At 36.5% G+C, this 25968-nt stretch overlaps 1 protein-coding gene across 5 annotated transcripts in view; it reads left to right on the top strand.

Annotated features, from left to right (window-relative positions):
• Positions 1–25968, top strand: part of zmp:0000001168 (signal-induced proliferation-associated 1-like protein 2) — a 317833-nt gene that overhangs the window by 254256 nt on the left and 37609 nt on the right. For all 5 annotated transcript variants that reach the window (XM_051933621.1, XM_051933609.1, XM_051933613.1 and 2 more), the window contains 6 exons: positions 3261–3435; positions 6478–6581; positions 18504–18658; positions 19576–20167; positions 22838–23112; positions 25649–25951. In XM_051933621.1, the coding sequence (XP_051789581.1) occupies positions 3261–3435; positions 6478–6581; positions 18504–18658; positions 19576–20167; positions 22838–23112; positions 25649–25951 (1604 nt within the window). The remainder of the gene's footprint in view (positions 1–3260; positions 3436–6477; positions 6582–18503; positions 18659–19575; positions 20168–22837; positions 23113–25648; positions 25952–25968) is intronic.

Here is a 25968-nt window from a genome sequence, read left to right as displayed (position 1 = left end):
TTACTGGGAACAGCTGAGTCTGTGGATCACAGGACGAGACCTACGAACATTTCTTTGTACCTGGCGATCTAGCACCTCGGGATGATCTGTCTCCGTGATTATATTCGCTATGCTGATCTGCTCTCGTTTCATCTTACAGTACTGTAAGACCGGGAACTGATCTGATGTTGATACTTACCTGGTTTATGGCTTATGGCTCCGGGGCAATCACGCCTGAAATTACCAAGTGTTACTGTTTATGGCTGTGTATTGGAACATCCAAATCCTGCTTCCTCCTCCTGCTGTGCTTTCTGCTGCTTGCTATCGCCGCTCACCTACGCTACCACACCTGCCTGTCCTACCGGCTCCGTTGTGCTGTGCTGCTTCTACACTGCTATCAACTAAGTATCACTCACTATTTTAGTGCATTTAGTACTGAGAAAAGCGCTATATAAATGTAATGAATTATTATTATTTATTATTAAACACTAAAGTACAAAAACGAAATAGAAAGTAACACTAAACCGCAACACCGCCGGGAACACTGGCACACCGCATCTACTAAACACTAAGAAACACTAAAGGAAAAAATACTATTCAGTAAGTACTGCATCTACTAAACTAAATCAGTAAAGGAGAAAGGACGGCAAGACTGCGTCAGCTGCGGAGCTCAGCTCGGAGCGAAATGAAGTGAATGAAATGAGGTGAATGGGAGGGGAGATGAACACGTGACACCAACACCCGCCTTAACTCTCCGTCCCTCCACAAACACACAAACACAGTCACACGGATCCCAACTCTCCTTTATATATATAGATTAAGATGGCATACAAATCAGTGTCACATACTTCCTGGTTATCCAAGATTTTTAAGTTAAAAAAAAAAAGCTTGCAGTGGTAGTCACTGTGTATTACTCATTAAAGGTTTAGAAACTCTTGAATGTTTCTCCAGGTTTTTAATATGTGGTCTGAGTATTGGGATTAGTAGATTGGTACATTTTGCCTATGGTAGTGACCCTCACTAGAATTAAAGATTTTTTTTTGTCCATTCCTGGTGCTGCTTATTATTTTTCCCTTCCAATTTCCCAGTCAGGCAGAACTGAAGTGATGTGAAGGTTTCTGATGATATCAAGAACCTAGGAGCCATTCTTTACATATAATTGATTTCTTATTTGGCCATTCCTGATAGAAATGTTTATCTGGTCAGCTTCCACAGGCATTGACAATACAAAAGTCAAGAGTGGAGAGGTTATAATTCCTCAGTTTCATCTGAAACAATCTCTGGACCAGCCTGCAATGAAGTGATGCAAAGAGCTATCACTTGGCGTGGATAACCATTTTGTGCTTGTTATGAAGCAAGCAAAGATTGTTCCTTGTGCTGTACCCTTTTTGAACGCTGCTGTTTCAGCAGTTTCCTGAATTTAGTTGTTTCAATGAGCCCAGAGCATCTGAAAGTGTCTTAACCCTGTCTTCATGGAAATGAGTTTATAGTGTTTCTTTCCATTTTTTCTTTTTGTCACCTCCTTTTCTGATGTCATAAGCTTGCTTATGCTAATAGCTAATTGAATGCTCAAGTAACTTTCGTATTAGGAGGATGTCTGACACTAAATTAGTAACTGATTTCATGGCAGACTCGGTTTGCTAATCTAAAACAGGCATTCATAACATGAAATAGACCTTGATTCCACATCAATGTCCCAAAAGACATGTTCTGCCTCTTCAGTGCATTAGATCCTACGCACCAGTCATTGTCTTGTCTGCTTACAGTACGTTTTGGTTTTTAGCCCTAATGCAGGCCATTTTCCAGGTCCTTGTAATCCTGTTTTACGTACTGTCTTTGGTAAATTCATCTTCTCAGAGTAGCATGGTACAGGGAGGGGGTGGATGCTCTGATTAGTCATGTTGTTATTTTTTCCTGAATTCCGGAAAAGCCATAGTTGCTGAAATGCTTGAATGAAGGTCATGATGTATACACAGACTGCTGATTTAGCAGTCTGCAGCCAGGCATTTTACTCAGTCCTGCGTAATTCTTCTAGGGCTCATGAGCTTGTCATTTGAGAATGTTTCTGTACCATATGTGTGTCAGTGTTTGTATGTGTATGTGTGTCATGAGAGATAGAGGATTGCAAGTTAATTAGAGAAAAATTGTTGTCTTAAAGGTACACAGTGAATTCAGTATTATTCTGGCTAATCTTTTGGAACCACAAAAGTCATGTGCTGATGGATGCCTGTTAAGTAATGGAACCACAGTCTTTAGTGAATTGCCAGCACAGTCTTTTAAACTAAATGCTGGACAGTTCACCTCACTAAGTGCTGGACTGAATGTGTTGAGTCAGAACCAAGTGTGCAGGGTATTTGAAAAAGTGTGTGAAATAATAAAAAAATTCAACATGGTCATTCAATAGACTTTTAATCCACACCCATATGGCATAGTGTTGGAGAAAAGGACTTGTGACTTATTTAATTTTTGCATTCACAGAGGATTTTCAGTGGCTTGTATAATCTTAGGAGTGTTTGACTGCAGGGTCAAATAGTGGCATCAAAATATGTACTAGCTTCAAAACCAATCTGTGATCATGGTTGTGTAAGGTGAAGTAACTGCTTGAATAACCAGGGTATGGGCCCACTGAGAGAAAGGGCATTAGTTCTGTAGTGATAGCAGCCATGTAAAGTTCTTCAGAAAATCCATTAATCAGTGGAGCTGGCCCTCAGTCAACATAATGATTTGCAGAGAAATTGTGAAAGGATGTCAGTGGCCAGTGTGGTCAAATGTTTAATGAACTGGAGCTCAAGCCAGAAAATTGTTGGCTTTATAATTACGGTTGAACCAGAAACTGTCACCATATCTGACTGGGCTTTAATTGTATCTAATTATTTGTCTTTTTTTATTTTGTTTTATTGTTTCCATTAAATGCTTTGAAATGATGATTATAATAGTTTTTTTATTGATTTCTTGATTGATTGACATTAATAGATAGGAAATCAGCCATCAAAAAGAAATCAATTATTATTTGACCATCACATACATAGGAAGGAAAGGAAAAACATCCCTTTGGACATGGTAAATATCTAGAGGGCTCACAGTGAAATGTTTTCTTCCTTTTTGAGCGTTTGTCTGTTTCGTATGTGGCTGTGTTAACCTTACACTGCCCCCAATTTTTTCTCTCTTCTTTGATGCCTCTATCGGTTTATGTCAGCAGGTCTCATTAACTCTCCATGTCTTGTTTATGTCAGCAGGTCTCATTAACTTTCCATGTCTCTCTTCTCAATGCTCTATTCTAGTTGAATTTTCAGCGTAAAGTGGGGATTATGTACTGCAAGGCAGGCCAGAGCACAGAGGAGGATATGTACAATAATGAGAGTGCAGACCCACTTTTTGAGGAATTCCTGGATTTACTGGGGGAGCGTATCAGGCTGAAGGGCTTTGACAAGTACAGGGCCCAGCTGGACACAAAAAGTGAGTGTTTGTTTAATTGTTTAAATTCATTTACTAATTAACAGTTTTCTTCAAGAAAATGCAGAAATAGATTGAATGGGTTAATTCCATGTAGAACCATAAACAAGTTAGATGTTACCCTATGAGACAGAATCAGATAAAGGGTGCCTTCTCCAAATTTTGAGCATTAATCAAGTGTAGAACCTTCATTCAAAGTTTTCCTTTGTCAGACACTGTGTTGTCATCAGACATTGAAACATAATCAGACTGTACATCTTCATCAGCTTTTACGTTTCCATTAGATGTTGCAGTATGCCTTTACCCAGTGTTGAGAAATCATCAAGTGTTGAGACATCATGAGATGCTGCACCTTCCTCAAGATTTAAGGCTTTGTCAAGTGCAAATTCTTCATGTTGTGTATTAGACACCAGATTAAAGCTCAACAACAGCTCTTAAATATCTTTTTAGGTTCTCTACTATTTTTGTTTTTTTGTTTACTCCTTGACTATTCTTGAATCTTGTAGCTAGCTAAGGGATAGCAGAGCTAAAATCAGTAAGCATAACATTATGAAACCTGCTTAATCTAACTCTCGATGATTGTGGGAGCATATTTTGTCAGCATCAAGTGTAAGGAAAACTCCAACTCTGCACAAGGCAGCTGACATGCTTTATTAATGCACATGTGGTCATAAAACTAGAGGCTCATTTGTGCTTGGCTAGTCACAGTAGATATGGATGCCTTAATGAAATGTTTTGTTCCGTTTACATAGGAACAGGGCAAATGCAAACAACAAAATATATTGTGTTACCTGATGTATTGAGTAAATAGTACCTTCTTAGATGCATAGAAGGATTCAGTTGTATCAATACTAATCCCATAAGGAAAAACTGATGAAAAGCAATCCAGTTAAAGCATTTCCTTAAGCAAAGGGGTTTTTAATTATTTCTTTTACTGTATACTCCAAAAATACTATAAGCACTACCAGCTGATATACCAGAGAGTTCTCCAGTAACGAAATATCAAGAGTCAATGTGCAAATTATGTTGGGAAATTTAGCAGCAATACTGAATAATTATCAAGAAGTCATCTTACTTGAATAGGTGTGAGTACAGAGAGGAAATGAGAATGAGATAGCAGGTACAATTTGTCGTGTTTATTCTCCAACACTTACTGCTAACACCCTATATTCAGTACTGTCTTTATGCACTATGCGTCATTGGTTATATAAATACCTGTCAATAGGTCAAAATGGTGTACAGTTTGTCTGTAGTTGGACACTACAGACAAATTCTTTCTTTATAGAATGTGCTACTGAAGACTAAATCAGTCAGTAGCCATTGTACATTTTTGTGTCATTCTGTGGAACTTTAATAAGTTAATGAGAAGAATGAATTTCAAGAATTACTTAAATTTCCTTAATTTTTCCAAGTTTTCTTCAAAAAGCCTAAGAGAAGTGCTGTTTCTTTAGGCATCTGTTAATTTTGTAATGCAATAAATATAAAGTTAATAAATTAAATGCTAGATATTTGAAATCCATTCCTTTTTGTACCTACTTATCATAAAAAGTGTCTATTCTGGCAATTACAGGGGTAAAGCAAGAGACTGTCTTGAATGAGATGTCACTAGAAACACACCACAGATTCACAACTAAACTGTTCATGTCTCTGGGGTATAGAAAAGGAGCAGAGCAAACATTTGCAATTTTAGAGACATCACTCAAGCTTCATGAGAAGGGCAACCCTGCCTCTGATAAAACATGGTCCCAAGAGCTATGAAATGGCAGCCCTCCCTGCTGTGTTAAATAAAGTAACCAATTTCACAGACTAACACATATAAAATAAATGCAACAATTTCAAACTAAGAAATACATACACGGCAAAGATAAGGCAACACAGATGAAGAGCTGGGGCACTGGCCAGTGATCCCCATATATTATGAAAAAACTGCACACTGAAAATTTCAAGGCAAAGGCAAAAATGCTTTCTTTCCAGATGTGAGTCCATGAACAAGGCTGGCTTCTTTTGGAAGTGGTGGTCTTTTAATGGGTTTATCCCTGGAAGGAGAGGTGCTTGTCATGGAAGTGGGTATGCCTTCAGGTGTCATAAACTCTTAGATCTTCTGGTCTGAAGATAAAAGAGGAAAAGATGTGAATGATATTGTCCTGTCACAGCCCAGGGTGGAAATATATTTGGTACTCACATGTGTGTAACACTACATGAAAATAAGATAATAGGTTAATAAACAACAGAAAGATCAGATGAAAAGAAAACACACTTGAGCCAGGGATAAAACCCTGGCTGAACAATGACATCTGCAGCTTTAAAGGCTGTTATATTACGAAGTAGTGATGTTAAAATGGCCCAGTAGCTGTGACGGTAGATGTATTCAAGAGAGTACAACACGCTCTACTGGATTCCTTTCCAAGATTGATTCCTTTCTTGTAATTGATGCTTATATGCTCTCAGGGACTCTGTAATGCTGAAAAGAGATGCAGAAAATTGATGGATGTTTTAATTGATTGCGTTGGTTTAATACTTTTAAATACATATTAACATTTATTTTAGACCTGTATCTCCGTGATTTTATCCAAATTTAATGATAGAGTTTGGTAGCAATTATATTTCTTACTGTTTTGCAGCATGGTGGTATCCAGCATTTAAATACCCTTGCTTTTCACTGTGTGTAATTTTTTTCCAGATAGTTCTGTTTTCCTCCCACATATCAAAGACATCCCATAGGTTAACTGTCAGTGTTAAAGTATCTCAGTGTTAGTTGGCCCTGCAAAGGACTGGCTCATAATCAGAGTAGTTCCTGGATTGCACCTGGTGCTGCTGGGATAGGAAGCAACCCCCTTAATTTTGAGTTGAATTGAGTGAGTTTTACAATGTTATATTTTGTTCTCACAACTTGAATTATCCTAAATAATTTTATTTGAAAAGGGAATTAATTGTGTATAGCTGTACTTTTCTAATGGTAATTGATTTTACAGTAAGAATTGTTCAGTTTGCAATTAAATTGAATTTGTCCAGCAATAGAATCTTTTTTTTTTTTTTTTTTTATAGCTGACTCAACAGGAACACATTCACTCTATACCCGGTATCAGGACTATGAGATCATGTTCCACGTCTCTACTATGCTGCCATACACTGCCAACAACACACAACAGGTAAGAATAAGTACAGTGATAAATTTTACTTCTGTGCTAATTTGCAGTATTGTTGCTATCAGAAACAAATTAAAAGTAAAGTTTGTAACTAAACAATGTGCACAGCTCTGAAATACCTCTATATATAGTAGTTTTAGTTCTAAAACTATAATCTGATCAGATTTGTGATTCTGTGTGCATTTTATAGAAATTGGTGGTTAACTATTCATGCAGAAATCACTATATTATACCTACCACTGTAAGTTTTTCTTTTATCTTTTCATATGTTTTGATTCATAGGAGCAGCTGAAGGGAGATATAATTTAGAGACCTTTTTTAATATTAACTTGTGTTTTTACTTACAGTAGCTTATAAATGTGCAGCATCGTACAGAATTAAAAACTCACGCTGTTGATATGATGGAGTTCTTCTGGAGTTTTCTTAGAAAAAATAAGGAAATTAAGTTCTTAGATAGAGTACAACCAAAGCCTCTGCACAGGATGAAAAAGCAAAAGAGGAAGCAACTCAAAGCCCCTGCTAAAAACAGCCTTCTAAATCACTGACCCCTATACATAATATTCCATCAGTCTTTAGATATGAAACAAAGTAACATTATTGGATAAACAGAACATGTTACTTTGAACCTAGCATGCTACTGATTTATGTTTCCCAAGGTTAAGGTAGAGTCTGAGCTAATTCTTTCAAGTGCACGGGGCTCTTTTGCTGTCTCTTGAGAGTGACAAAAATGGTCTTGTTGTGGGCAGTTGTCTCAGTATTTCTGTATCTATTTATTCCTAAATATAATGATGTCTATAGGCCTAATGAACTGTAATGGCTGTAGTCTACTGTATATTTAACCATTAGTCTGCAGACATAGTGGCCAATACACAGTTATTTCAAACTCATTCCCCTTGGTTAGTTACCTTTAGGTCCTCATGACCCAGGATATTATTTTTTCTTGATGTATTTGGCAGCTAAATTACTACCCAGATATCAACATGTTTTTAAATGTAAGTGACATCTAGATAGATAGATAGATAGATACTTTATTAATCCCAATGGGAAATTCACACTATACAACACCACTACAAGTACTGGCAATGGTAGAGATGTCCCACATTATCTGATTTAAGAAAATTAATAGTGACTGCCTTGGGGTCATCGTTACTACCTAATGTCATACTCCTAATGTAAGAATTGACCTGTGTTACTGCATCCATTGTCTTTGAGAATGTAGTGTATCCGAGAAAGACTTTAATGATTTTGCCATTAGTTTCCAGTGGTATCTGATGCTTTAGTGCTTGCAATCCAGCCTCCAATTCCGTAGCTAATTCAAGACACTCAGTTTTCTGAGTGACATTTTCACCAATCTTTTTGGCCACAATTGTGGCCACTCTGGGTAGAGCATAAAGGGAGGAGAGATTAACTGTCGGTGGATATACGGTGCCATTAAGAAGTACTGTAACCTTTCCTGCATTTCCATATACTTAACTTATATAACAGATAGAGTAATGTTCAAGTTTTTTGATTTGTGTGTGTGTGCCTTAGCCTTAATGCCTTGTCAACACTACACCAATATACTGTGTTCAAAGAAGAGCTATTCAATTCACCCCAAGGAGGTTTCCCTTTCATCCAGCCTTTTAATTATTGGTAATCTATGTATTTAATTGAAAATATTCTGAACTATTAAACTATTAAAATTAATAATCTTAAGCCAAAACAAAATACCTGTATAAGACTGACAAATTGTTTATGTTCATAAGTAATTTAAAATTAAAGGGGACTATCACATGATCATTTATCTAAGAGTGACATTCAGGTCCTGGAGTATAGCCTGGATTCTAGCCCAGTATAATTTGCACTATAAACAACATAATTCAGCATTCCTGCTGTTTTCTTAATGGTTTTAATTTGCATTTTGTGTCACCCGAAGCCTTTACTACCACTTCTTTGACACACTGCATTCAGCATATAGTTTATTGTACTTTTAATATTTTATCAATAGTTAAATATAGTCACATTTTTTATTTTACTTTTTATAAGTTTACAACAATTAATTGCAGTCATTGCATTCCTTTAGAGTTTTCTACTCAAGGATTTGTTTCGTACCTGAGTAGTGGTATAAAAAAATAATTTATTTGTGTAGAATATGTTGTAACAACAACACAAAAGTAACTGTGTTTTGTGTAAACCTGCTATTTTGTTTCCATTGTGTTTTAAATGAATTGGAATAAGCAATTGTGGTGCATCACTCTGTTTACTGTCTAAATGAAGATAGGCAGAATATACTCATACCTATGTAAACAAGTTACTAAGTGGATGAGCGTTTGTAAAAATATTATGGACCTTAGCACAGTCATCATCTGGTATTTACTGTATAAATTTTCAGAGAGCATTGTTTATTCATTTATGGCCTAGCAGAGCAGAGCAGAAAAATGAAAACTTACAGGGAAATATGGTTTGGCTGCAAAAAAGAAACCTGAATATCTTTAAAATTAATTGTAAAGGTCATCAGATAGATTTTCTGGTGAAGTGCAGTGCATATACTGAACAGAACTCAATTACGCACCCTGCATGCACCAGTGCTCTGGTCCTCATGCCAGCAAGACATGCTGCTTGAGCTTATTTTATAACAGACTATAAAATAAGCACCTAATATATTTCACAGGCTGGAACAGAATTCTTCAACTGATTAGTTTAAATTCACAGGATTCTACTAAATTAGTCATACAGATTCTAGTTCTGTTTGTAGATGTCTTTTCACCCAATGGATTTTGTTTCATAATTTACATGTATGGAAAGTATGAAAAAGGGGTGTCCATAAGAATAGTTTAACTCTCTGTCAATGCCTGTTTCCTGTAGATGAGGAATTTTGTAGGTGAATAACACACAATACAGAGTCAGCTTTTTAAAATGGCTTTATTACATTGTTTTCAATGTATTTAACAGTTTACCAAAAAACTGGATATGACTATGTGGTAAAGAAAAAATATGTTTTTGCTTTAACATTGTTCTCAAGGATAACATATTTTTCTTTCTTCCAGCCAGTGTGCTGCGGCACAGTGCTGCACCGTGGAAATAATAGTGTAGCACACTTGGGTCTAGACCCGAGAGCGACAACATCCTCAGGTGGTCAAGACCTGTCAGAGGACACAAGTCTGTCTTAGGAAGCTAGCATAATAGCAGCTTCGTGGTAGCTATGTTAGAGACACAGCTCTTAGAGCACTTCAGGCATGTCTCCAGGCTGCTAGAGTCCATCTGTCCTGGGTGTGTGACCACCAGTGAACCTCACAGAGCTGGTGGATAGTGGGCATATGAGTTGCCCCTGAGGCAGAGAGAGGCGGACAAATGGATGAAGGAGCTGGGAGATGCCACAAAAGTGCTCTCTAAGTACTGTGTTCTGCGAATGCTGCTTTTTTTACTTGGTAGTCCTGCCGCTTCAGACAGTTGACCACATGTATGAGATACTGTATAATGAATTTCTGGTTAGTAAAATAGTGGTGTGCCTTGGGATATTTTTGGTTACAGTAAGCATGCCACCTCAGAATAAATGTTGGGAAACACTGTTCCAGACCATTGCATAGGTTTTGTATGAAAAATGTCTACACACATTTTCATTAATATTACATTTACACCTGGGCAAGATAGCAAAAATTTGGATGTGTTCTATGTAATTTGTGGATTACTGTTTGAGGTGATGAAACAGATTAGTCATGCTGCTGGTCTGGTGGTCAACCCATCTACACATTAATGAGAATGAATTTTCTTTAGCAGCTAAACACTCTTTTCCAACTATATTTTTCTATACTGCTGCATCTTTATACATGTTCTCCACCTTTACTGGGTTATCACAAAACATTTGTTCACTATAAAATAAGAATCTAATAAGCAGAACACAATACTTTAGATTTATTTTAATTATATACTGTCATAAAAATATATTCATATTTCCAGTATTCAGTTTTTTGCCCAGACCTAATTACATTTCATAAAGCCTGAATTAAAGTCCCATGAAATCAGCTTTGTTTTAGTTTTATTTTCACATCATATCACACAAACTCCAAGTCATTATAAGCTCAAATATTCAGGACTAAACAGACATTCATATACAGTAATTTAAAATTAGTAATCTACTCTTTTCAGTGTTTGTACAAGACACTTCTGTTATTTAGTCCCTTCCTTTTCTTGGGCTAGGAAGTGTTGACTTTCCCTTTTAATATGTGTGGTCTTCTACTGTGCAATTTAGACATTCTGAGATTTTCTCCAAAGTGCTTTTTTGCGATACTGAGAGAACATACAGACTTGATCTTTCTGTATTCCTGGGGATACTGTAACTATCATAAAATTTCATACTCTCATGCCTGCTTGCTCATTGCTATCTCAATGCACTTCATGTCTTTCTATTAGTTCCTGCGACCAGTCTTCCAATATTCGTGAGGCCTCCCACTGGGGTGAAGAGAGCTTGCCAGTCCCCTAAGAAGTGTGAGCAACAGATCACATATGCAAAAGCTAGAGTCAGCAGTCTGGATTCAGTAGCAGTAGTGGGAGTTATGATTCAAAAATAGGGTCAGGAGCCAGAAGGCAAGTCAAATGGGCAAACAGCTTTATTATGCAAAAGGTAGGAGCATAGTCAATAAATAGGCAGATGGTCTGGTACACAGCACTAGGGGAGACTGGAACAAAATCACAAACCAGAGGGAGAATCAAGAGAAAAGCAAATGGTGACTAAATTGAAAACATCAGAATGAAAAGCAAGCAGATCTTTAGAAAAACAAGGGTTAAAAGCGAGAGACAATCTTGCCACTTGTCAAGACCTGACGGAAATTTGCAACAAAACATTTTTAAAAATGCATGGGTTTTTGGTTCACTGTTTAAAAGCACATTTCATATTACATAATCTTTTTATATTATTATTATTACCCATTCAAACTGAAGCTAATCCATTCAATGGCTGTTGTGTCACTAAGTTCAGGTTTCCCATTTAAGAACAGCATTATTTCAGCATATGCAACATTATACGTCATGTTTGAATGCGAGTGTAAGTAATGCTGACTAGTCCTGCCCACATGCTTCGACACAGCAATAGCACACATCTTGACAGAAAATAAGGGGAGCAAATTCAAATTTTTCAGGTTGAAATGTATGTAATTTTTAATATTTCTTTAAATTTGTAAGACATAAAATCAAATTGTGCTGTCCCAGCTCGCATAGGGTGCAAGGCAGGAACAAACCGTGGAGAGGGTGCCAATCCAATGCAGGGCAAACACACACAAACTCACACACCAACACATACTAGGACCAGTTTAACATTGCCAGTTCACCATGTCTTTGGCCAGTGGGAGGAAACCAGAGCACACGGAAGAAACCCACGCAGATACATAGAGAACATGTAAGCTCCATGTAAAGAGGCCCCTGGTCTCTTTAACTGTGAGTCAGCAGGGCTACCACCACACAACTGTGCCACCCACTAAAATATATACTGTAACATAATATTCTCAAGTTCATTTATTGCAATGTAGGATCACTGAGACCAGAGCCTATTTCAGCAGCTTTGTACTCAAGATAAGAAGCGGCCTTAGATGGTACACCATTGTAGGGCTCACTCTCTCTCACACAGTTTCACCCACATGCACATTGGTTCAGTGCAAGTCTACAGAACGATCCAGTAGAGCTAGGTAACCTAATAAATACCCTACACAGACATGTGGAAGACTTGCAGGCTCCACCCAGGATGTTAGATGTTACAGTAAATCTGTGAGGCATCAGCCATTGTGTTTGTGACCGGCACAATATATCCTTTTATTCTCTGTTTGAATCAGACTATATTACATTGTCAGGATGTTGTTATGTTGTTGTTTTTCTTATATTTTAATGTGGTTTCCTGATACTGTAAAATTTCAAAGGTATTGCTCAATAACTTTGTAGTATGAATTACAACGTTTTACTATACTGGGATTTACAGTTAAAATGACAGTTGAACAGTTTTAACATGTAGAAAATGATTCAAAGAACATACTCATATTGCTATTTACTAAACATCAGTGAGAATTTGCAGCATTGCTTAGAAAATCTAAATTCATGTTGTTCCATTTAGCACCAGTGAGCATCACAGTGCACACTCACTCGGTCCATACAGTTAAGCAGTTAATTAACCATTTTCATTATACTCAAGACATGCTTAAACATAACATGTAATAAAATGCAATGATTCAGTTGTTTGCTAGTCTATTTTGGGCTGAAATTAACTATTTTCATAAGCAGGTTGATCGCACTTGTAATATAACCATTTCTTACTGTATTTGTATATAAGGTATAATACAAATGTATTTTTTATAAATACACTACAATTTTATTAACTTACAAGTAGCTTTTTAAAAATTTATTTTTTAAGTGGAAGTCTGTTTCAACCTATGATATTATACCTCTGTACTGTATAACCCCTTAAAGAAATGGAGACATGGCACATACAGTTGTGCTTGAAAGTTTGTGAACCCTTTATAATTTTCTATATTTCTGCATAAATATGACCTAAAACATCATCAGATTTTCACTCAAGTCCTAAAAGTAGATAAAGAGAAACCAGTTAAACAAATGAGGCAAAAATATTATACTTGGTCATTTATTTATTGAGGAAAATGATCGAATATTACATATTTGTGAGTGGCAAAAGTATGTGAACCTTTGCTTTCAGTATCTGGTGTGACCCCCCCTTTGCAGCAATAACTGCAACTAAACGTTTCCGGTAACTGTTGATCAGTCCTGCACACCAGCTTGGAGGAATTTTAGCCCATTCCTCCGTACAGAACAGCTTCAACTCTGGGATGTTGGTGGGTTTCCTCACATTAACTGCTGGCTTCAGGTCCTTCCACAACATTTAGATTGGATTAAGGTCAGGACTTTGACTTGGCCATTCCAAAACATTAACTTTATTCTTCTTTAACCATTCTTTGGTAGAATGGTGTGCTTAGGGTCTTTGTCTTGCTGCATGACCCACCTTCTCTTGATATTCACTTCATGGACAGATGTCCTGACATTTTCCTTTAGAATTCTCTGATATAATTCAGAATTCATTGTTCCATCAATGAAGGCAAGCCGTCCTGGCCCAGATGCAGCAAAACAGGCCCAAACCATGATACTACCACCACCATGTTTCACAGATGGGATAAGATTCTTATGTTGGAATGCAATGTTTTCCTTTCTCCAAACATAATGCTTTTCATTTAAACCAAAAACTTCTATTTTGGTCTCATCCGTCCATAAAACATTCTTCCAATAGCCTTCTGGTTTGTCCATGTGATCTTTAGCAAACTGCAGATGAGCAGCAATGTTTTTTTTTAGGGCAGTTACTTAGAAGTTACCCTGGGTTCCTTTGTGACCTCGACGACTATTACATGCCTTGTTCATGGAGTGATCTTTGTTGGTCGACCACTCCTGGGGAGGGTAACAATGGTCTTGAATTTCCTCCATTTGTACACAATCTTTAGAGATGGTTTTGTAACCTTTTCCAGCCTGATGAGCATCAACAACTCTTTTTCGGAGGTCCTCAAAAATCTCCTTTGTTCATGCCATGATACACTTCCACAAACATGTGTTGTGAAGAGCAGACCTTGATAGATCCCTGTTCTTTAAATAACACAGGGTGCCCACTCACACCTGATTGTCATCCCATTGATTGAAAACACCTGACTCGAATTTCACCTTCAAACTAACTGCTAATCCTAGAGGTTCACATACTTTTGCCACTCACAAATATGTAATATTTGATCATTTTCCTCAATAAATAAATGACCAAGTATAATATTTTTGTCTCATTTGTTTACCTGGTTTCTCTTGACCTACTTTTAGGACTTGAGTGAAAATCTGATCATGTTTTTGGTCATATTTTTGCAGAAATATGGAAAATTCTAAAGGGTTCACAAACTTTCAAGCACAACTATAATTCAAGTAATGTTACTGATATATTAGAACAAACTTTACTGTTGACACAAATCTGTATGTACAAACAGTAACTCCAAAATATTAAATATGTAAAAATATTTTCAAAATTTTGAATTAAGCAGAGGAACATGCTGTTTATGTCAGTGGTAGGTATGGTTTTAAAGAGGCTTACAACTGCTAAGTGTGACCTAAAATCGTACCATGCTAAAATTAGGACCCTACATTTAAGGCCCAAGTTTTGTGCGTTATATTATTTGTTGTCTCTGTTTTCTCATGATGTGGGTCCATAGCACATATATGCATTTTTTGGTTATTTTATCATTTTCTTAATGTGAAGAAATAGCTTATTTTGTATTCATGCTTTGCAGTCTTAAATTATATATTTAAAAAAGGGCAATGAGACTCTTGTCTTAGAGACTATGTTCCTTAAAAGTCAGTGATATCCTTTACGTGTTCTACAATTCTGTAATGGCCAAAGTGGTTTTCTACACTGTACTATACAGGGCCAATAGCATCAATTCAGGAGAGATCCACCAAATCAGCAAGCTAATTAAAAGGTCTACCTCACTTATAGGACACACTCTGGACCCCCTGGAAGTAGAAGCAGAGTAGGCAATGAAAACAAAAGTGAATGCCATTATGGACAATGCCGCACCTCCTGTCTCTGCACTGTAGAATGTATATCTTTCCCTTGCAAAAGACATGTTTACGCTGTTTTAGCAGAGTGATGCAGAAAATAATGTGTCCACATTGACTCTTTTTTCCTTATGAGTTAATCTATATTGTTGTTGAGTTCAGTTATGAAAGAACTGTATGTCTTTCTCTGTTCATTTTATTACTTCCTACAATATTTTGCAATCCCTAGTTTTCTGACATTTATTAATTTAAATAGCATCCTAATTGCATCTTAATTTTTCTGTAGATAGACTCATGTTGCAGCTACAACTCTGACGCTGAACTCTGCATTTCTCATCTTGTAATTTGGAAAAATATGCAAAAATGTGGCCTACATTTTAACTTTTGCAGGCATACCCATCCTTTCAAATGCTAAACTGGACCCAGCATCATTGTGATTGTTTAAAACAGTTACTATACATTATTTTGAATATAGTGGATATTCATTACACTTTAAAAGACTGGAAGGATGAAAAAGAAAGAGAGTGATAAAAATACAGAAGAAATTATATTCTCAGCTACACAGATGTCTTTTTCTGAAGTATGGCTAAGTTACACTTAATAAAGCTTGTTGATTTCAGCTCTTGGGGCTATGGGTGATAGAGATCCATCACATTTGAAAACAGAAAACACACCCACACACGTCCAGACAACTACAGTTTGCGGCACCTGTCCTTTTCAAAGAGCTTTTGGATATTTCCTCTGTTCATCTGTGTGTCTTCAGCTTTTCTCTCTGATCAGAAGACGAAAGATGGATGACCTCCTTTCCTCTTGTTTGAAGAACACCAAAGCTGACTTCCAGCCTCAATTTAGAAAGGAAATGGTTCTAGCTTTGAACTGCACACACAAGTCGAAATGAGTAAAACTAACCCTTTAACTGCCTAATAATTCACGGGCCTAACAACCCTGTACAAAACTTTGCCTGACAATAAATGGATAGTTTGTTGTGTAGTTCATTTTTTATGAAGTCCCTCAGTGTTAAGTGTTCAAGGTTTATTATTATGTGTAATGAGAAATCACAATGAAAATCTTGCCTTCTGGTGCACATATCCTACAGACAACAAGTGACATTGGATAAAATAATTTAGTAGAAACTAGTGCAGTGGAGAACAATACAAGTATTGATACAGTATATACTGTATTACATACTTATTAAAATAGTTCAAATGGATATTTTGTCAAAATGAAAGAAATAGTGTATTAATTTGAAGACATAAAAATAATGAAAATCATGTTTACTCATTAAATATTCACTGTGTAAACTGCATAATCATAGAAGTAATTAAAAACCAAACTGAAATGTAAAAACATTACAATTTCAAATGAAATGAGTAAAATTTTAAAATATCTATAACTGAATTAATCTGACACTTATAAGACAATGAGTAATAATGATTGAAAAGTTCTGTTAATTTTTAGAATTTATGAAACAAGAGACCTCCTGCCCACCAGCGTTCAACAAAACGTTTTTTAATGTCACAGACTTTCCACCTTACCATCTTCTTTTCCAGTGTGCACCTTATCTTAGGTACTGCAACAGACAGTTTACCTATTCGATTAACATATTTAACCCTTAAAATGAGCTCAAAAGCCAGTGTGTAGTCTAAATTATAATAATATCTTACCTTCAGTATTCAGATTAATGTAAATAGAGTTAGCAATGATATATTTCCAGAGTCCATGGTTTAAATCCAAGCCTAGGAAATGTAGATTAGACAGAGAATATTTTCTCTGGGTACTCCAGATTCTTTCTAGAGTTGAGCAAGTTAGTTTAATTGGTGACTTTCAAATGGGACAGTCAGAGTTTGGCATTCTCTGAGGCACACCTAGAGTTTGGTTGTTTCTTTGATCCCAATAGTAAGTGGACTTAGAAAGTGAACATTTATTCAGCCACTCTAAACAGGTAACATTCTGTTGACATTTGAATTCTATATATTTATAAATATATTTATTGTCAGGCAACGTATATATATAAATATACTTTGCCTAAATATATTTTTATATTTCATGCACATGTGTGTAAAACATATAAAATGCATATGTGTATATAAAGTTTTTGTAAAAATAGTAAATGTGCAGCATGACTTAAAATGAACAGCAGAAAATTTTAGTGCTGTCTAGCAGTATAGGCAACTATTTGTGTTATACATATCATGAAAACTATGAGAAATTAGCCTTTTTCTGAATTTAAAGAATACACCTTATATTTGAGTATGTGTTTAAATTCATTAGTCATCTATGGCGGTTTGTGTTTTTAGGTATAAAAATATTGTGGCCTGGCTTAGGCTTGTGGGAACAGGCACACTGTGCTTCTAAGCTGTGAGTCCATGGGTTGTTCAGTGGGGAGGCAAAGCTCTTGCCTTTTGCTTGTTATATGCAGGTGCAGTTAACTCAGGTTTTCTCCATTGACATTGTGGAAGAGACAGGAGTAAAACCACGAAGAGACCATTTAGAGCAGACAGCAGATTGTAAATGTGAGCCAGTATGATGGACAGGTGACAGAACAATTAGTGGCCTCGCAAAGGGAATGGTGCACTACAGGCAGGTCGTACCTGCTGAGCACTGAAAAGGAGTGTGAGTGATCAAGTTGTTCAAGGGCCCTGCTAGACCAAAGAAAGGTGGCACAACAATGGAGACCAGATTTGAGTGTCCCAGAGGTGACCAGCTGAGGTGGCTAGGATAAGGACCAGAGTGGGGAACATGTTTGCAGGTGCCTGTGCTCTGCTGCAGAGACCCAATAGGTGAGTGGGGAAGGCAGGAGTGAGAGAGAGGCACTGGGGTTCACATGGAAATGGAAAAAAGGCATCCCAATTTTAACTTTATTTTAATCTTGATTTTACCTTCATTGGATCTATTTATTTATTTAACTCCCACATAAAGAGCATTTTTATTATGGAATATTTATTTATTTATTTAATGAAGGAAAGATTACACCCCACTTTATTTGGACACTGCTAATGTGTTTTATTAAAGTACTTTGGTGCACCAACCTGTCCTCATTGCACTAGTCCATCTCAGATTATGACTATCCATGTCCAGATTCAAAGATGTTATGCCAGTTGCAGGCAACTTGGACATCACAGAATAGTTTCCCTGTACAGAACTATATGTTGTACTGGACTATCTGATTGCCCTGGTATTCATTCTTTCTACGTATAACCCCCTAATGCTTGTTCTCCACATACACATTATTCAGTACTTACTGAGTCTTTTTAAAGTCTTTTAATATCAACTAAATGCTTATATCAGATATTAAGAAGTGGATTTAGTGTAATGAAAGATACATGCTTTCTTGTTGATATTAACAGTATACCTCTTTCTCTTTAACAGCTGTTGCGAAAACGACATATTGGCAATGACATAGTGACTATCGTCTTCCAGGAACCAGGAGCACTTCCTTTTACACCAAAAGCCATCCGATCCCATTTCCAGCATGTCTTCATCATTGTTCGAGCCCATTATTACTCAGGCCAGACATGTTACAGGTACAAGAGCAGCATTCAAAGACTTTAAGCTCAACACCCTGTATTATATATTCAGTCATCTTTTATTATTATTAATTTAGAGCAAACTCAGTGGTGAAGTAGTGTCCCTAGTAAGATGTGTTTGTGGCTTGCTCCTGCTTTTTGTCCAATGAACAAAACAGGAAATGGCTGGCCAGGCAGGTCATTGCTTAAAGTTGAAGAAAAAATTAAGTTGTTATACTGTTACTTAATTTTTTAAGTACAATACAGTATATTTCTTAGAAGCCTCATAAGTTTATTTTCTTTAGCTATGTTTGTCCAATAAGGGTTAAAATGCTTTTCCTATACTTTACATTAGATGTAAGCTTTTAATAAAACAAAGGTGCTTATAAAGTTGTTAAAATTGCACTTATTTTGCCTGTATAAACATTTTACTTATTAAAGAAAGTATTATTTATTTTCATATACTACAAACAATTTGCTTTAGATCACAGCAAACCTCCAGTTCATTTAGCAATTGTTTTGCAGACATGTTATTAAATAAAATAGACTTTTTCAAATGCAGAGTAGCAAATCTCTTGAAATAAATTCCATTTCATAATAATACATCACATATTCTTACTTTGCAATTTGAACTTGCATGTAGGTGTTTTCTTAAACTCTTTATGATGGTATGTCCTTTGAAAGCGTACTATGTAAAAATGTACACAAGAGCTAACTGATTGAAATGCAAATTCTGAGTTGTTCAGAGAGGTGTTTCATTTCCCCCTTGACAGACTAATACTATTCATTCTGAACAATTGCAATCAAAGCAAAGTAGTGTCATCATTCAAAAGGAAATCTGAATTAAACAGGGGGGCAGTGTGCACTTTCCAGAATATTGATTATCTTTGCTTTCCAGTCACTCACTTACGTTTCACCCATTCTGTTTCATGCAGTGTGGCAGTAACACGCTCGAAGGACATTCCTCTGTTTGGACCATTATTCCCAAAAGGAGCCTTGTTTCCCAAATCATCTGCATTCCGTGATTTTCTACTGGCCAAAGCAATCAATGCAGAAAATGCAGCAGAGAAGTCTGAAAAATTCCATGCCATGGCCACTCGCACTCGCCAGGAATATCTCAAGGATTTGGCAGATAATTATGTCACTACTACCCCCATTGACTCCTCATCTAAATTCCCCCTTCTTTCACTAGGGGGGAAAAAGAAAGAGAAGCTGAAGGGTACAAAGGGGGCAGAGATGCATAGTGCAGGTGCCCTTGTGTGGGCAGTTGAAGCTGTTCGACAGGTGGAAGATGACATCACAGAATGGGTTTCTTGCCTTCTTGGAATTGCTGCTGAATCTGTGGTGCTAGTTGAGCGACGGTCACGGTGTGTCATCTTCAACTGCTCTTGCCGGGATGTTATTGGATGGACTATTCATGAAAAGGATCATGCACTGGATATTTTCTATGAGCGAGGAGAACTGGTAACCCTGTGTGTGCCAGAGAATCAGGCGGAGGATATCAAGGAAATTGTACAAAGGCTGGAGGTTAGAGCTTTTTGTATTGTGATGTTAACCATTTATAATTCCTTATTATCATTAAACAGAGGAATAGAAAAACATTTTTGGTCATCTAGGTTATCCTAGCAGATGTCAAAGTTGTGCATTTTAGGTTAACTGATAACTCTAAACTGTCCATGTATACATCATTGTTGGTATGTGTTGGGAGTGTGCTCTGAAATTAATTAATGAGCTGTTCTGTGGAAGTTCATGCGTTATGCCTAGTACCACCAGTATCATCAGTATCAATATTATATGAAAGAAGAAAAGCAACTGAATAAGCTCCGCATCTAGCTATTACTATTGGTTAAAACATACTAATTTGCTAAAATTATGTAAATAAGTAGAAACTTGGAAAGGAACTGATTTACTGTGCAACAAGAGTATAGAAAGTCACAGTAATCTTAAAGATTATAATTCCATCCTGAGATACATGTAAGCAAAAGCAGCTCTTTGAGTATGGATAAACTGTAATGCATGGTCAATCTGTGTACGATACACCGCTAAGTAATCAGCGCAGCACAAACTGTTATCCTGCCCTGTCCTTGCTATTAGCGTGCAGCGTGGTCTTTGTTGCATGCCTAGTGTATCTGATCTTCAGTTTGCAGATCAAATGCAGTCCCATCGATAAACCCGTCCTATGTTTATATCAGTTAGGGCAGCTGTACCTTTCCCATATTATTAATTAGTTCAAACACCATTGTTGATAACGTTGGTTCTTACAATAATCTATAGATAATATTGTTCAATCAATTCAGTCTTGTATATGCTTGCATAATTGCTTTTCTCTTTCATTTGTTTCCAGAGAGGTTACTTTTTTTGTAATGTATTAAATAACTTACCTAAAGCAGCAGGAGAAGGGTGCTGCTGCGTGAGCTGCTTGCACATGCACCCTCCCTGGCATCTGACTCATTTGCATTGGGTATCCAAGCGGCTGTCAAATGAGGGAAAGAGTAAAAACAAAATGTACAAATTTGACCAATCTGCTCTGAAGTCAAAACTGAAGCAGTAAACTAATTGGTAGTTGAAGTCGTACAGAACTTTCTCCATTTTAAGATGGACAAGATTGCAAACTCACCATTGCTTTTCATTGGGAGATTTGTGAAAATTTCAAAACTTTGTACAGCATGTGATATCTGAATTAAAATTGAACTGTCTCAACAAATTTCCTTAGAGTCATCATGCCATGTTTAAAAAAAAATACTTTACGGGAGGCAGAGTTATTTCTTGCACATAGACAGTAGTTGAAATAGGTCCTTCATGCTTTATATGTGAGTGCCCCGAAAAAAGGAAACATTTGGGACTCAAGCCAAATTCAGCCATCTGTGTTATTCTGCAACTGCCGTAGAACGGCATTAAGGTTACCCTTTCTGACTGTGAAATGCAAAACATCATTACAGTTTTCTCAGATTTTTTCATTATTAAATTATCTTCTTAGTGAGGCTAGATTTTTCTGGGCCTCTGGGTTTAAGATTGATATGTTGGTGAAAAACAAGAATTTCTTGACAGTCAGTTGATGAGTTGTATACTTTATTCATTCAGATACATAAGGTTTTAATAGGCATAAATATGCATATTTCTTTTCCTGAAAATAGTGTTCATACACAGAGAAAAACATCTAACTGAATTTTTGTAACATGATGCATGAAGTTTTTCTCCAATATTCTAGTTTCAATGTTGTAATTCCCTACATAGAAGACACTGCTACCAAAAATATTTGCCCAGCTCATATTGTAACAGAAGAAAAGAGAACTGTCTGCTATTGATTAATTCAACTTGAACATCAATCAATCTCAAAGTAACTCATTGTTAGATTTTCAGTAGTACAGCTCAGAATGATGCGTTTTCTGTATGGCGAAACATTGCTTAACTTTGCTGGTATATTTAGATGTGGTGTAGACAAGTTAAACTAAAAGTATCAAAGTGTGTAAGTCTTTCCTTGTCCATTACATTATGAAGAAAATACCTCTTTCCATTCACTATGCAAGTTTTAAAGTGTCCTAGAAGTTGTTTTCCTTTAGCATTTTGAAATAAACTTAAAATAACCTGGACATGAAAGTAAACTAACCATTTTTTACTGCATGTCCCTATTTGAGCACAAATTTTTTTAATTTGAATGGAAGTATGATAACCAGATTAGCAATGTGTTACTTCTTTCTTTACATCTCACATTGGCCATTTTTAAACTAGTGAAAATTAGGCCCTCTGACTAATATAGGTCTTTTAATGCAGCTTCTGAGGATCTACAATGGTTGTTGGTTTTCTTTCCAATCAGTACCTTAACTATTAATGTTGTTAATATAATCTCATTTAATTTAATGGCTTGCTCCTGCTGTTATTCTGCTTGCTTCTTTTGGTAAATCAACATAATAATGTAAGAAGTGATATGTATTAATATCCTCAGTCCTTAAATTATTTTATTTAGACTACTTCTTTATGATGAACAAACAGCAGTTCAAATGACACCATATAAAGTGCTTCTCTGATTTCTACTTACTGTCAAGACAACTTGTCCAAACCTTAACAGTATAAGTGAATTAAAATGAAGCAAAAAGTGAATATGAGATTTGTTTCTTGTATATCAAAATCTTTCAGTGTTTATAGAGAATTTAAACTTCACTATTTTAAATAATACTGTTTTCTTTGCGTTGTCTGCAGTTTGTGACATGTGGATGTGAGGCCAAGAAAATGACAACACTACGAAATAGTGTTGGTCAACTGAGCTTTGGGCTGAATGAAGATGGCTTTGTGACTGATGTAGATTGCTTCAGCTATGCAGACCGAGAAGGTCTCAAGGTTGGAGCCCGAGTTGTGAAGATATGTGATAAACCGTTTATATGCCTCAGTCCACAGGAGAGAAGTGATCTTCTTCGTAGTGCTCTCAAAGTAAACATCACTTTTATTCCTCCTGATCAGAATGGTAAACCCCGCAGGTCAGTTCCTGACTTGTTTCTGTTTCTAACTGTTATAGCTTCTTGTGTTCTCATTTACTTCTGTCTTTTTCTATATGTCTCTCATGAATTGCAGAAATGGACATAATCATGTGTAGTATTTCTGATTTAAGTTCAAAAACATGCATCCAGGTTGATGGGTATCCGAAAATTCTGTTTGTAGTTTTCAAATTTTGTGCCTGTCACCTATGATATTCATGAAAATACTCTGTTTGTTTGGGTAATGGTTTAGGAAATAAATGAATGTAAAAACTTCTCAATACCAGTACCAAAACAGTTCAGAAGTAAATAACAGATACTCCCATCCCCAGTCTCACAGTTACTTTATTCTACCAGCCCGCAAACATGTGCTCCTCCATTCTGTGCTGTACAATCTCATGTCTCTTTGCTGCACTGCACACCTCAAATCATCAACAGGAGTGGAAAACGGTGGGTGAGGATAAAGTATTTAGCTCCTAGGAGTTGCCGGCACTTACATAAATATATGTTTGACCAGCAAGGGGGCTCCCTCTTGGTTATTTGAGCTAGCTAGGCACAGTACATATATTTAATTTAACAATTTAAGAGCAGTTCCCCTTTCACATTCCAATTGCACTAATAAATGACTGCACACAAAGTTATTGAACACTACCATTTATTTCTGATACTGAAATTTAAAAAATGGCTTTTACTTAATTTTTAATTTTTTTGTTTTTTAAATTAGCATTTTCGATACTTTTTCAATACTAGTATACCGTGCAGTTGTGCTGCTTACCAATGCAAATATACTGATTATTCAATGATTATTCAAACTTAAGCAGTTTTCTTCTCCCTAAATAATTTTTACATTGTGATGTGGATATAATATAACACAGTTTTAAATCTTAGCCAAAAAGATCACTATCTCCTTCAGCCCAGGAAGATTTACAAACTGGTTTTAGGTTGAATGTATTATATTCTGTGTGTCTGTCTTTGTGTCTAATTTTTTTCTGAAAATAGATCAGAAAATAAACAATATTGAAAAATAATGCCCAGTTATTTTAAATGGGAAAAATAATGTATTTTCAGGTCTTTAGAAAAACCACAACCAAGTGTCCCCATACTCTTAAAACACCTATATAGTCATCAGAACTTGAATTCTCCAACAGACAAAAACAATTCTATCATCACTTACCTAAATTAAGAAACTGTTAATAAAGTTGTTAATGGGAACCTCTCTTGTGAAGAGGGAATCCTTGCCTCACAGGCTGACCTGCACAATGAATTCATCTCGTAGCAAAGTCTAGTCATGAAACTAATGCAAATAATACACTAAATTTTCAATTTCTTTAACTTTTTTCCTACTCTTTTTGGAGCCATTTTTCAAGAGTATACAGATGTTTAGTGATAAATGCAGCCACTGCACAAGCACATAATAGCAGAACAAACAAAGGCACAGGACTAACAGGTGGTGTCTTATAACGCATGGGTACTAAAAGCAGTATGCTTGTTTGTACAAGTACACTTTTACTGATAACTTTGTATTTTTTTTCAGAGGCCTAACAGATTATATGTGCCTATGTGGTAAAATTAAAAAAGAGCTGTTACAGTCAAAACTCAAATAAAGGAAAGTCAGATAAGATTACTATAAAGGTTGACCTTCTGGAATCTCTTTCTTCCATTCCAATGCAGACTCTGTAGGCTGTGTGTGGTGGGGTTCCAAGAAAGTATTCTCCCTTTTCTGCCACTCAGCAAGTCTAGCCTTTCTTCTGCTTGCAAGACTCCAGTAAAATTCAGCCTGTCAACCCTAATTTGGGATTACTTCTGAATTATACCCTGGAATAATTTTGTGCTGAGGATCAAGTCTACAAAGATTTGGGGTCAGCAACACAAAGTGCACTAAAGAGTCCTACACTGCCTCTAAAGGACCTGGTCCATGAGGTGGCTTCCAGACCTCTTTCTGATGCCTTTGAATGAATTACTTCAAATGTACTCACAACAACCTGGCTTTTACTGGCCCATTGCAATTGCAGTTTTCCCACACTGGTTTTCTCTGCCTGTTACAGCCAGCGTAGATCCATCATGGGATGCCAATGGTAACTTGGTGCAATTAATGATGCCAGGTGGCCTTCCACAACATACCTGCACCAATAACAATAAGTTATACAGGAGTGTGACAGTTCTGTTGTTCACAGGTATTTTGCATTTAGATGAGTCAGAGGACTTGACTCTGTAACATGTGCCTGTTCTCCACATGTTTGTGTAGGTTTACATTTTCATTGCACATGTTTACTGAATGTTTGTGGTCATGCTTAAAGGGGAAAGTCTGCTGTTGCAACTTGCAGGCAATGCAAGCAGTGCTTTGAACCATTTGTGGCAGATTGAAGTACACACCCCTTTAACCCTAAATGAATAAGTAGCTTCTGTTTAAAATTAGCATAAATACTACTGATGCAGCGTATAGATAACAGCCTCTGCCAAAGTTGTATGATTCAAAGACGTAATCAACAAATGTTTTGAAAAGGATGTTTATAACCCATAGTTGTATGCTTTTGTGCAGAAGTTACTCAGAGCTGTATCTCAAGGCCATCCAGGACACAGATCGTAAATCGGACAGCTTCCCAGGAGAGCCCTGGATTCTTAGACGACAGGAAGAGGACTTAGATGAAGAAAAGATTCATAATTTCCAGGCTATTTTGCAAGAGGATAAAGGAGAAGAAATGAATGTATATTCTCTGAAACCTCCTAATCTTCATCTACACAGAGCGTCTTCGCTCACAGAACCCCAAGACACCTATATTCCACCATTGATCCGCAGCTACTCACTGGAGAAACGGCCAAATATGGAGGACATATATGAAAAGTAAGGGTTAACTAAAA

Source organism: Erpetoichthys calabaricus, chromosome 1 (genome assembly GCF_900747795.2).
Source record: "Erpetoichthys calabaricus chromosome 1, fErpCal1.3, whole genome shotgun sequence".
NCBI lineage: Eukaryota > Metazoa > Chordata > Cladistia > Polypteriformes > Polypteridae > Erpetoichthys > Erpetoichthys calabaricus.
The sequence above is the reverse complement of the archived record's forward strand: the minus strand, read 5'-3'. Positions and strand labels throughout refer to the sequence as shown.